At 36.9% G+C, this 14,528-nt stretch overlaps 1 protein-coding gene across 1 annotated transcript in view; it reads right to left on the reverse strand.

Annotated features, from left to right (window-relative positions):
- LOC149545195 (26S proteasome regulatory subunit 8 homolog A-like) overlaps nucleotides 1–14,118 on the reverse strand; it is a 64,397-nt gene extending 50,279 nt beyond the window's left edge. The window contains exon 1 of the mRNA XM_089790572.1: nucleotides 13,726–14,118. Coding sequence (XP_089646698.1) covers nucleotides 13,726–13,969 — 244 coding nt within the window. The 5' untranslated portion in view covers nucleotides 13,970–14,118. The remainder of the gene's footprint in view (nucleotides 1–13,725) is intronic.
- Nucleotides 14,119–14,528: the final 410 nt, after the last annotated feature.

The raw sequence follows: 14,528 nt of genomic DNA on the forward strand, positions 1-14,528 counted from the left end.
TCATATTCTTTATTAGTCTTCAAGACAGCAAATGAAGAAAGGCATATACATCAGTCAATGTAATTGTTTGTAATTTGGCAGGGTTAAATATTGGCCAATGGGCCTTGATCTTGAATCATCTTGGCCCTTTGTTGTAATTGGACATCTATAAAAGGCGAAGGCCTTCTCATTTGTAAGGGGTTAAAAAGATAGAAAGGGAGAGCTAATAGTAGAGGAATTAGAAATTAGAGAACTGGTAGCAGAAATAGAATAGGTTAGCTAAGGGAGAGGCTTGATCAAATTGTTGCTATGATGCTTTTGAAGTAATGGATAGTTCATTGTTGATTCCTCATGGTGAATTACTTAATATTGATTTGAAGTGTTGCATGGTTTCCTCAATCTTTCACTTAGTTCAAGATTTCAATTCATGTTGTTTAAAAGTACTATAGTTGGATGGAACTAATCGTGGATGTTTACTTGATTAAGTCAACAAATCTAGGCGACTAGCCTCTTCTTGATGGTAGAAGTTTCTTGTGTGGCAAGTCGATGAATGAAAGCACTTGACTTCAATTGATATTCCTCTTCAGTTTGCATCAATTTGAAGGGGTTGGAAAATCATATTGATTTAAGTGTTCTTTAGAAGCTTGCACTAGATGGGTGGAGTTGATTAAGTTACATCTAGTAGAGTCCAAGTCATCAATAACTCCTTGCATTCCTAGTTTGAGGTAGAAGTAGAATTAGAAGTCAAGTTTGAGTTTTAATTTGGGAGGAGAGTTGAAATTTCAAAATACATTTTCATTGCACATTGTGAAGCTAAATCTTTAGAGAAGCAAGTAGTTGATGTCCATTGAATAAATGTGTGAGTTCCCTAAGTAATTACCCATAAATCACATTATTTTATTGAGCGAGTATCCACAGTTAATGATCTTACTTTGCAAGCTTAGCATGAGATATGACCTTATATCAAGAGAGGATTGAGTGTTTGATGTTTCACTATGAAACATTGAATATTTGATTTCGCATGTTGTAGTGGAATAAAACTCAGATCAACAGTAAGCGGGATAAGAATTGAGAAGTAAAACCCTCTTTCCAGGAGTGATATAAATAAGGTGTTTCTAAATGTCTTGTTGAAAAGGAAGAGCCCAAACAGATAAGATGTTTGATGTTTTACTCTGAAACATTGAAAATTTGATTTTGCATGTTGTAGTGTACTCACATCAACAATAAGCAAGCTAAGAATTGAGAAGTAAAACCCTCTTTCAAGGAGTCATATAATAAGGTGTTTTTGAATGTCTTGTTGACAAGGAAAAGTCCAAAAAGCTAAGATATTTGACCTTCCATAACAAAGCTCATATTCAATAATAAAATTAATTAAAAATGTTGAAATTGTCTATAATACTACACCAAACTTGTTGGGGGTAGTGAGGCAAGAGAATTTGGAAAAAGAGTTGCACTTGGCATCAAGGCCAAATGCATACCCTGTTAAATTCAACGGAAAGGAATCAAAATACCCATCTAATGAAGTTGGGTGCAATCCTAGGAGAATGGAGAGAGAAATGCATAAACCAAAGCTTTAAAAAAATGGACTAAGCCCCTCCTTCCAAAGAAAGTCAAATAAATAAGGTGTTTGTAAAAGCCTTGTTGAAGGGGAAGAGCCCAAATGGCTAAGATAACCGACCTTCAATAACAGAGCTTGTATTCAATTCAAGATTATAAAGAAATGTTGAAATTGACTAAAATATCACATCCAACTTGTTGGGTGTGACATACACCAACATGCAAATCAAGTCAATTTGAGAAGAGATTTACCCTTTGGCATTGAGGCCAAATGCATGCCCTTGTTAATTTCAACAGAAAAGAAACCGAAATAGCCATCTGATGAGGTTGAGTGCAATTCTAGGAGAATGTCGAGGAGGATACCTCAGTAATCCGAACACGAGAACCCAAGCGCATTTGAGAAAAAACTTACTTCGAGGATACCTCAAGAATCTGAACATAAGAACTCAAGCACACTTGACCAAAAACTTACTCCTAAGTTTGTCACACAGTGAAGGCTACTGAATTAGAGGAAAGAGGCCCCTCTATATAAATGCCTAGTTTCGATCAAGTTGTGTCCAGGTGAATTTGATATATAGCATACCCTTAGGCTTATCACAAGAGAAAATTTTCTCAAAATACCTTGAACAAGGCTAAGTCCGACCCGCGAATGAGATTAAAGAAAAATAATGTCCCTCTATGTGTTAGTTTTAGGTAGCTTGGACAGTTGTTCATCCATATGTGATTAATTGGCAAATAATTGTTAGAGTTACGACAAATATTTGTTAATTAATCGACTCCTTCTGGAAGCAACTAGTAACCTATTGGTTAGGTTGTTTTAATTGAGAAGCAACTAGAAACTTCTTGGTTAGTGTTAGTAAACAGTTTTGTCCTTCCAGAATTAAATACAAAGAATTACTCAAGATGCCCAAATAGAAGAACAATTGCCACTAACAATTGGAAATACTATCATGATATTGATAGCTTTCCTCTAAATTGAGAGGTACAGCTCCCTCTTAAAAGATATTCAATAAATGTGATATCTGGTTATGTCTTTAACCTAAAGACACAAAAGGTTTTTCAGACATTCATCCATCAATATGGAATAAATGCGATTAAAAGATTGCTAAAGTTGAAATGAATGAAAAACTAGTAAACAGCCACAGGACTATCTACCATGTTTCCATATTACAGAGAAAATTGAGAGAGAGAAAGGTGTAAACATCTTTATGCAAAAGTGTGAATACATAACCATAAGATTACATATATCACATCTGACATAATAATAAAGAACTACATCTAAAATAGAAATAAAAGGACTTCAAAATCCTTTCAGATCAGAAACACAAATCTATGACTGTAAAATTAAACACACTAATGTCCCTCTTTATTTCAGAAACATGATAAAACAATAATAGTACTGTTCCATCCCCTTATTACAATCAATCTGCATAAAATGAAACTGCTCTCTCTGTTACAAAATAGAAATCTCTTCTCCCTGTAGCAGCAGCTATAGAACTTCTGCCTCCAAAAAGAAGAACCCTCCTTTCTTACATCTGAATCTTACAATAAATAATAACTTTGGGTTGTCTTTTGGTTTCCATAACCATTTCTTGAAAAATCAATTTAATTATTCTCAAGAATAATCTTCTTCTTGCCCCTTTGGAATTTTAATAGCTGAGCTACTTTAAAGTTTCATAAATTATAACAAATCTTTTACCAAATTTAAAATGAATCCCATGTGCATTCTTGGACAAGTGGCATATGCTGGTTACAGATTGCTATCATGATTTTGTAACTGTCACTGGTAATATATTGCTGCACTTAAACAGTCATAACTTTTGATCCATCAAAAATCTTGCAAAACGGCTTGGAGAGAATTTAGATAATTAGGTTTCCTCAAACATATCCAGAATTCAGCTCAATCCAATAGTCGGATTAAAAGTTGTGGGCCCCGAAACATGACTGTTTTTTCTGACTGTGGCATATTTGTATTTGCTGATGTGTTGACAGACCTGCATTCAGTCCATCATAACTTTTGACTTTGGCCAAATTTTGAAGATCGCCTTGATGGACCTTTAGAAAACTTGATTTTGAACAACATATCCAAAATTTGATCAGATCCAATGGTGGAGTAAAAATTTATGCCACCCGCATTGTTACTGTTATTTTAAAATTGTCAAAAATTTTGACTCTGCAGACTCGAACACGAAGTTGAAGTAGATATGCTGCACCTTGGCATGTATTAACAATTCAACCTTTTGCAAACCCAATCTTAAAATGAAGCAAAAAATTGAAGTTCTGAATTTGATGGTTCCACCTCAGCATATCTTCATAACTCTATCTTCTTCACGAGTTAGAGTTCATAATCTATCATCAGCAATTAAAAACCAACCCAAATCGACTTTGCAGAGTTAGCTTGGGAGTTTAGAACGTGGGTGCTAAAAGCATGGTAACAACTAGCTCTGACTGGGGATGTGGGCCGTGAGGGACACAAAGAATCCAGCAATCTCTGGTTGAGACCAGTGTCTAGCAATTGGGCAACAGAGTCATGGGAACAAAGAAAGGAGAAAATTTGCAGAGAAAGGGAAGGACACAGAGAACACCAAAGCACAAAGCTAACAGCAAGCCAAAAACCAGCAAACTAAAACTAAGCACAACCAAAAATTTATGTACAAAGAACTGGGCAAACTGCCCAGACTCAAAAAAATGTACCTGACTGCTCATGAAAAACCATTAACTGGTTCGGAAAAATATATGCGGAAAAGTGGCTGGAAAATGAGATGCACCACTCCAAGCAACCATCGAGCAGCTGATAAAAGCATGGATCTGAATATCATGTTTTGGAAAAACCTTTGAATGACTATGCCAATTCCAAATAGCCATACAACCCCATAGAATTCTGATTTTTCGTGTTCCCTCAATGCTTGATCTCCACATGGCTACAACATTTTGATTTGACTGACATGATGCTGAAAATTTATTTCACAACTTCCTCTTTTGATCAGATTTTCAGAATGAGAATAACTTTTTAAATCTGATTTCTCTTTGATATCAACACCAAGCCTATTTTCAAAGTAAACATGTTCTAGAATAGGCTGATCACAATCTTCTAGAATTTCAAGGAAATCTTTATTTTCTCTTTCATAGAAATCAAACACCTCATATTCAAATAATTCATTACTCGTATCAACTTCAAAATCAAATGATTCTTGCATTTTAGTCCTCTCAAGATCTTGAGATGCTTTGGGCTGTAGAAATTCTTCACTGATCTCCATGTAACCAAAATAGAAGCATTCATAAGCAGTATGCAAAAAAAATTCAGTTTCAGCATTACCACCCTTAAGTTTTTCTTGATCTTGATGATCCATTACACTTTCTTGATTAAAGAGGCCGGCTGAATATACATCAGAAATATCAAATCCAAAAGAGTCTAATTCAGAAAAGAAAACACCTGGCAGGAAGCTCTTACTTGTTTCAACATCAACAATGCCATCCAGGGGGTCTTCTTGCTCCTATGGTAATTCAAGATTTGATCTTTCTCCTTGAGAAGCATAATGAAGATGGCAAATTTTATTTTCCCTCCATGTATCAAGATAATCGCTGCCTTGTTGTTCATGCTGAGTTATCACATTTTCCTTATTATCACCAATGGCTGGGACAGCATTAGATATTTCAAAAGAAAAAGATTCGAGTTCCTGCAAGGGCATAGCCAGTAATGAGCTTTCATGCAGCTGATTATCACCAAGTTCCCCTTCAATGGAAAGCCCAACAAAGCAAGTCATCATATCAGATGACTGAGGAAGATGCTGATCATTAATTTCAGCATGCGAGACAGGTTCCTCTACCATATCCAAAGAATCATTTTCAGCAAGTGTAGGTTCATGACAATCTTCATCACTATGCTCAACATGTAAATGATAGGCTCCAGCTATACTACAAGGAGTACTTTCACTCACAGGAGAGGTTAGGAAATCTTCATCATTAAAGACCGTTAGATTCTGACAAACTGAAACACTAGGTGTTAATTTTACTGCTTTGAGAACATAACTTTTTTGCTTATGCTTTACCTTTGGATACTGTTGCTGCGCATAGAGACAAATTTCTGCCTGTGCAATTTCTTTACACTTCATTCCACTTTAAAACATGTCATCATCTAAACTAATAGCCTCCCTTTGTGCATCTTGCAACCTCTGCAACTTTAATCGTAGAAGCAAGAATTTAACTTCAGATTGCATGGCACCAATGAATATACACAACTGGTTATTCTCACTTGGCTCACTAGTTAGAGGAATCTTACCAACACTTCTATTAAATCTATCAACAAAATCTCTCATGGCTTCCCCTTCTTTGATCTAAATTTGAAAGAAATTTAATGGCAACTTAACAACATCAACCGCAGGCATAAACCTCTATAAAAATTTTACCTCAAGATCATTCCAGCAAGTGATGCAACTATCTGGTAAATTCTGGAACCAATCAGCAGCATTTCCCACAAGGCTTTGAACAAACAGCCTGATGGATACATTTTCTTCTTGCACAGCAAGAATACCACATGCGACAATGACTGCTTTAATGTGGTCATTTGGATCCTGAGTCTTATCTCCAGAAAACTTGGGAAGGTATTCCCATGATCTTTTAGGCAGGGCTAAATATTGGACCAAGGCAAACGGTCTGATCTGAGCCCCCCATGGCTAAGTGGCAACCACAGCCATAATAAACACTAGAACTCCAAAATCAAGATTCAACGGGTTTGAAATACAGAGTCGCCAATCTCCGTCCTCGAGGAGGTAACCTTCAGATTTCCAAGAAAAGAAAAGCACTGGAGCTTGCTTTCTTCCCCAGCGGAGCTGCCAAAAACTGTTAGTAAACAGTTTTATCCTTCCAGAATTAAATACAAAGAATGACTCAAGATGCCCAAATAGAAGAACAATTGCCACTAACAATTGGAAATACTATCATGATATTGATAGCTTTCCTCTGAGAGGTACAGCTCCCTCTTAAAAGATATTCAATAAATGTGATATCTGGTTATGTCTTTAACCTGAAGACACAAAGGGTTTTTCAGACATTCATCCATCAATATGGAATAAATGCGATTAAAAGATTGCTAAACTTGAAATGAATGAAAAACTAGTAAACAGCCACAGGACTATCTACCATGTTTCCATATTACAGATAAAATTGAGAGAGAGATAGCTGTAAACATCTTTATGCAAAAGTGTGAATACATAACCATAAGATTACATATCTCACATCTAACATAATAATAAAGAACTACATCTAAAATAGAAATAAAAGGACTTCAAAATCCTTTCAGATCAGAAACACAAATGTATATGACTGTAAAATCAAACACACTAATGTCCCTCTTTATTTCAGAAACATGATAAAACAATAATAGTACTGTTCCATCCCCTTATTACAATCAATCTGCATAAAATGAAACTGCTCCCTCTGTTACAAAATAGAAATCTCTTCTCCCTGTAGCAGCAGCTATAGAACTTCTGCCTCCAAAAAGAGGAACCCTCCTTTCTTACATCTAAATCTTGCAATAAATAATAACTTTGGGTTGTCTTTTGGTTTCCATAACCGTTTCTTGAAAAATCAATTTAATTATTCTCAAGAATAATCTTCTTCTTGCCCCTTTGGAATTTTAATAGCTGAGCCACTTTAAAGTTTCATAAGTTATAACAAATCTTTTACCAAATTTAAAATGAATCCCATATGCATTCTTGGACAAGTGGCATATGCTAGTTACAGATTGCTATCATGATTTTGTAACTGTCACTAGTAATATACTGCTGCACTTAAATAGTCATAACTTTTGATCCGTCAAGAATCTTGCAAAACGGCTTGGAGAGAATTTAGATAATTAGGTTTCCTCAAGCATATCCGAAATTCAGCTCAATCCAATGGTCGGATTAAAAGTTGTGGGCCCCGAAACATGACTTTTTTTTCTGACTGTGGCATATCTGTATTTGCTGATGTGTTGACAGACCTGCATTCAGTCCATCATAACTTTTGACTTTGGCCAAATTTTGAAGATCGCCTTGGTGGACGTTTAGAAAATTTGATTTTGAACAACATATCCAAAATTTGATCAGATCCAATGGTGGAGTTAAAAGTTATGCCACCCGCATTGTTACTGTTATTTTAATGCTGTCAAAAATTTTGACTCTGCAGACTCGAACACTAAGTTGAAGTAGATATGCTGCACCTTGGAATGTATTAACAATTCAGCCTTTTGCAAACCCAATCTTAAAATGAAGCAAAAAATTGAAGTTCTGAATTTGATGGTTCCACCTCAGCATAGCTTCATAACTCTATCTTCTTCATGGGTTAGAGTTCATAATCTATCATCAGCGATTAAAAACCAACCCAAATCGACTTTGCAGAGTTAGCTTGGGAGTTTAGAACGTGGGTGTTAAAAGCATGATAACAGTTAGGTTGTTATCAAGAAGTAACTAGAAACTTCTTAGTTAGGTTATCTTGATCAAGAAGCAACTAGAAACCTCTTGGTTAGGTAGTATAAAAGGGGGGTCAAAGGAGGCATTTGGTGAACTGAACAAAGCAACAGAGGAACACAACGAGTTGGAGAAGCATTTGTAGTGTTAGCAAATGAGTTTGTAGTGATAACAAACAGTCTTGCAATGTTAGAAAGAGCACAGTGATAGCATTGGTGATAGCAGTGGGGAATATCAACAAGAGAAATTAGAAGGTTGTCTAAATTCTGCCAATAAGAGGCAAGGAATTTTGTATCTCTTGATTTACTAAAGTTAATATATTTTCCATTTGCAGAACTGGTTTTCCCTTAGGGGTTTTTCCAGGGACGATTTGTCCAAAAATATTATGTTCTTTGTGTTGTGAATTTCTTTCCCTATTTTATTGGTGAAGATGCAGTTGTGTTATTTTTTGATATTAGTTGTGAATTTATTTACGGCAGTTTAATAATCATTTACAATAGGAGATTAATAATCAAGAGTTGCAGAAGTGTTAATTTTCACATGGTATCAGAGCGGTGTTGAGGGTAGAAGTGTTTTGCCCTAGGAAAGAAATAAGGGTTGATCACTTCAGAATTATTATTGCTTTGATCCCTTGAGATGGCTTCAACTGGTTTGAGAGATCAAGACAGATTGGATGGTGCCTCAAATTTTGGTGTCTAGAATGTCAGAATTCCTTTATTGTTGGAAGAGAATGGTATCAAGGATTGTGTTACCAGTGTTGTAGCTATACCAATGGATGCGACACAGATTGCAACATATAAGGACGATGCCAAGGCGAGGAGGATTATCCTTGATGGTGTCAAGGATTATATTGTTCCACATATCTCAAAGCTAGATACGACGAAGAAGATGTGGGATGCCATTTTGAATCTGTACCAGAATGCTACCACCAATAGGAAGATGATTCTCAGAGAGAAGCTGAAGGATACCCGGATGAACCAGAGAAAAGACGTTACAAGTTACCTCACCAGGCTTAGACTTGTCAAGGACAAGTTAGCAGCTGTTGGAGATAGTCCCAGTGATGATGAGCTAGTGAGAATAGCCCTAAATGGGTTTCCCAAGCAGTGGAGTGTCTTTGTTCAAGTTATTAGTGGATGAGATACCTTACCGAGTTGGGATCGACTATGGACTGATTTCACTCAGGAGGAGTTTAGACTAAGTCTTGTCAATGGGACCAACAAGAGTCAGAAAAGTGAGGTGGAACAAGAGAATGTTGCCCTAGCAAGGAAAGGGAAAGCAAAGAAAGGATCTAGCAAAGGATCGAATTCACAAAGTGAGAAGAAGAAGAAAGACCTTTCTAAGGTCAAGTGCTTTGGATGTCACGAGTATGATCACTATGTCAGTGATTGCCCAGAAAGGAAGAAGGCAAAGAAGCGGGTAGCAGCTTCAGCAAGTGCAAAAGAACTCTCCAATAGACTGGAAGATGAGCTTGCACTTATAGCTTGTATAGTAAGCTCAACCTCACAAACTATCTGGTATATAGATAGTGGGGCATCATTTCATATGACAGGAGTTAGAGAGTACTTCTCCAGTTATAAGGAGGAGAACACCAATATCCAGATTTCTATGGGAAACTTGTCCAAACTCAACTTGGTTGGGAAAAAGACTGTTCAGTTTCAGAGGGATAATGGAAAGATAATTCCAGTTCATGATGTGTTGCATGTGTCAGGATTAGGTATGAATTTGATTTTTATATCTATTCTTTAGGATAGGGGGTATAATGTACTCTTTAGAGGGACACGTGTTGATTAAGCACAAGGATTGGAAATCACCCATAACTATTGGAGTTAGGAATGGTCATCTTTATAGGTTGCATTTTGCTATTCCTAAGGCACTCATGAGCAGCTGTAATCCTAGAGATCTTGGAGAGCTATAGCATAAGAGGATGGGCCATATTCATCATGGAGCACTCAAATTGCTTCGTGAGATGGTGACAAGTGTTCCAAAGGTGAGCACAGAGCATGATGATGTATGTAAGGGATGCGTGTTGGGGAAATTTGCAAACATCTTTTCCAAGGAGTGACACCAGATCTAAAGGTGTTCTTGATCTAGTACATTCAAATCTATGTGGACCGATGTCGACAAAGTCTACCAAAGGATATGAGTACTATGTTACTTTTATAGATGATTTCTCTAAGAAGACCTGGATATACTTCTTGAAGACTAAGGATGAGGTTTTCAATCGATTCCAAGAGTTCAAGGCTCTAGTGGGGAACTCAACAGGAAGGAAGATAAAAGGATTTTCAGTCATACAATGGAGGCAAGTATAAAGGAAATAACTTCCAAGAGTTCTATACCAGGTAAGGAATCAAAAGAGAGTGGATTGTTCCTTACAATCCACAGCAAAATGGAGTTGTTGAGAGGAAGAACCGTTCTATATCGGAGGCGGCAAGAGCCATGCTACATGACCAGGATATGCCCCACTACTTATGGGCAGAAACATGTAGTACAACAGTCTACATTCAGAATAGGGTTCCACACAAGGTACTAGGGAGGATGCCACCAGAGGAAGCTTTCACAGGAAAGAAGCCTGATGTTAGCCATTTCAAAATATTTGGGAGTTTGGCATATTGTCATATTCCAAGTGATACACGTACCAAGTTAGATCAGACTGCAGAGAGGGGGTACTTTGTTAGGTACAGTGAAACCTCAAAAGCATATAGCATTTTTATCCCTGGGCCTAGAAGAATTATTGTCAGACATGATGTTAAGTTCGTGGAGGACAAGGCATTTAGAAGGTCCACAAATTTGCCACCAAATGATCAGAGTGAGCAGCCAACATAAGCTCCAAAGCCTAGTCAAGGGTAGCAAAGCACAAGTATAGTTACCAGTACAAGTGTAGGCTCAAGTGGTGAAAATTCACAAAGCATGGAGCAACAAGTGCAATGGGAAATGCATCTAGAAGACTTAGAGGTTGATATTTCATCCTCTACAGTTGGCAGCAGGAACCGCGAGGTTCAAGAGACACTAAGAGATACTTAGGAGTTTGTGGGAGCTCCTAGGAAGAGTACTAGATAGCGGAGACAACCAACCAAATCCAACGACTATATGGCATTAGTTAGTCAATTGGTAGATAGTGAACCTTCCAACTATCAAGAGGCTGCAGAGCGTCAGATATGGCAAGATGCTAGGGTTGAGGAGTATAACTCATTTATGCAAAATGATGTGTGGGAGGTAGTTCCTAGATCAACAAATAGAGCAGTAGTTACGCTAGATCTATAAGATAAAGCATGGTGCAGATGGTAGCATCAAGAAATACAAGGCAAGGTTCGTGGCCAAGGGGTTCTCTCAAAAGGAGGGAATAGATTACAAGGAGACATTTGCTCCAGTGGCCAAATATACTTCTATACGAGCTGTAATCGCATTTATAGCATAGATGAGATGGCAGATCCATCAAATGGATGTCAAGACAGCATTCCTTAATGGTGAGTTAAAGAAAGAGGTATACATAGAGCAACCACAAGGCTTTGTAGCACACGGCAAAGAGACCCACATTTGCAGATTGAAGAAAGCATTGTACAGACTCAAACAGGCTCCCAAAGCATGGTATGAGCGCATTGACACATACTTGCAAGAAAAATGGGCTTTGTGTAGAGTGAAGCGGATGCTAAACTCTACTACTTGGTGGTTGGTGGTGAGATTCTCATTTTTGTTCTTTATGTGAATGACTTGTTTCTTACAGGTTCACTAGGGCTCATAGAAGACTGCAAGAGGGACCTTGTAGAAGAGTTTGAGATGAAGGACTTAGGACTTATGCACTACTTTCTAGGCATGGAGGTGCAGCAGATAGATGGAGAGATTTTCCTTGGTCAAGGGAAATATCGCATTAAAATCTTGAAGAGATTCGAGATGGAGGATTGTAAAGCCATGTCTACACCCGTGATCACGAATTGGAGGAAGGCATATACATCTAAGGAGAAGGATGTAGATCCCACCTTATACAGACAATTGATTGGTTTGCTTATGTACTTGGTCAACAGCAAGCCAAACATTGCATTTGCAGTGAACTCTCTTAGTCAGTTCATGGTTGAACCAAAGATAGTGCATTAGACAGCGGCCAAGCATGTATTGCATTACTTGCGTGGTACAATTGAGTATGGGATTAGATATGTTCGAGGTGAAGGTATCAAGTTGATGGGCTATACTAATGCAAATTGGGTAGGAAGTGCAACGGACAAAAGGAGCATTTCAAGGTATTGTTTTAGTTTAGGATCAGAAGTTCTATCTTGGTTCAGTAGGCAGCAGAAATTTGTGGCTCTAAGTTCACTAGAAGTAGAATACATAGCAGCTAGGATAGCGACATGTAAAGCTATATGGCTTCGGAAGTTGTTAGTAGCCTTGTTTGGTCAAAAGGTTGAGACTACTATGATGCATTGCGATAATCAGAATTGCATCAAGTTGTCTGAGAATTAAATATTTCATGATAGGTCTAAACATATAAACATTAGAGATTTTGTACAATGGGGGTTGTTCAGCTACAATACATACCTACAGAGGAGCGGGTAGCAGATATTCTGACTAAGGCATTGGGGAAGGCGAAATTCATCTTCTTCAGAGATAAGTTGGGTGTCATGTAGAATAGCTTCCTCACTAAGAGGGAGTGTTAGTTTTAGGTAGCTTGGATAGTTGTTCATCCATATATGATTAATTGGCAAATAATTGTTAGCTACGACAATATTTGTTAATTAATTGACTCCTAGAAGCAACTAGTAACCTATTGGTTAGGTTGTTTTAATCGAGAAGCAACTAGAAACTTCTTGGTTAGGTTGTTATCAAGAAGTAACTAGAAACTTCTTGGTTAGGTTGTCTTGATCAAGAAGCAACTAGAAACCTCTTGGTTAGGTGGTATAAAAGGGGGGTCAAGGGAGGCATTTGGTGAACAGAACAGAGGAACAGAGGAACACGACGAGTTGGAGAAGCATTTGTAGTGTTAGCAAATGAGTTTGCGGTGATAACATATAGTCTTGCAGTGTTAGCAAGAGCGCAGTGATAGCGTTGAGGATAGCAATGGAGAATATCAGCAGGAGAAATTAGGAGGTTGTTTGAATTCTGCCAGGAAGAGGCAAGGAATTTTGTATCTCTTGATTTGCTAAAGTTAATATATTTTCTATCTTCAAAACTGGTTTTCCCTTAGGCATTTTTCCAAAGACCATTTGTCCAAAAATATTATATTCTTTGTGTTGTGAATTTCTTTCCGTACTTTATTGGTGAAGTTGCAGTTGTGTTATTTTTCAATATTAGCTGTGAATTTATTTACGGCAGTTTAATAATCATTTACGCTAGGAGATTAATAATCAGTGGCTGTAATAGTGTTAATTTTCACACCGTGTACTCAAATGAGGCGACTAGATAATTTAACAAAAGAAATACTACCCTTTTACCAAAGGCCAAGGAAAGGTACGAATGCCACGAATATTTTAAAGAATTCATACCCTGTACCTAAGCAAGGACACCTGTATAATTTCCATGTGAGTAAAGGAAAATATACCCCTTCGTATGCTTAACAGATAAGTCCAGGAACGACTACGGAGTGAATTTGACAGAAGAGAGGTGACGTACAAATCCAAACTGAAATTGAATCAACGATATGGAAAATTAATTTAATATACTAAAAAAACACCAAATACAAAATAAATAGGAAAAATAGATGCCTTGTAAAAATATGTCGCTGCCAAAGATAATTGAAGCGAATCATTTCTGTTACCTTTGGAATTAAGATCATTGCGCTGAGCCTCGAGGCGATTGAGATTGTGCGTCTTCTGCCGGACCTGAAGTTGAAGGTCGTGAATATGCTGCATATAATATTGACGCAAACCCTCGCCCTGCTTAACCATTTTCTTGTTTTTCATCTGGTCCTGCTGTTTTTCCTTCAGGGTTTCCATAGAAGTTATCGCACTGGTGCTGTTTTTGCTCGGAAATATGGCTGACAGTTCTTCGTCTACCCGCATGTTTGCCGAGTATAATTGCAGACTGTTGAGACGCCCTCGCAAAATAAATACCCCAACAGTGTTTCGTGGATTTGAAGCTTTTTCACAGGTTCCAGAAAAATGCCCACTTTTTCTTTTTCTGTTTTATCTTCTTAATGTTTTGAGACGACGACTCTCACAGTTTTTTTTAAGTTTGAAATATAACAAAATGAACCTGGAATTATGTACGATAAAAATATATATATATTATTATCCTTCCTTTCCTGCATTCATCTTAAATTTTATTAAATGATATTGATTAATTTTCTTTTAAGTTTATAATTTATTCTAATTTATTTTAAACTAATAGTTATGCATTCATCTTAAATTTTATTAAATGATATTGATTAATTTTTTATAAGTTTATAATTTATTCAAATTTATTTTAAAATATATAAATCGATTTATTTAGTCAATAGGTTATTTGTTTGAATTTTTCCTATTATCTCATGTTATTGTAAAGTTGTGTAATTTTGATGGTCATAATTCAACAACTTTTTGGTCTCTAAGGAATGGTTTGATTGTGTAGAATGTTTGCTAT

Source organism: Cupressus sempervirens, chromosome 7, assembly GCF_028749045.1.
Source record: "Cupressus sempervirens isolate cs-2001-9-10 chromosome 7, ASM2874904v1, whole genome shotgun sequence".
NCBI classification, from domain to species: Eukaryota; Viridiplantae; Streptophyta; class Pinopsida; order Cupressales; family Cupressaceae; genus Cupressus; species Cupressus sempervirens.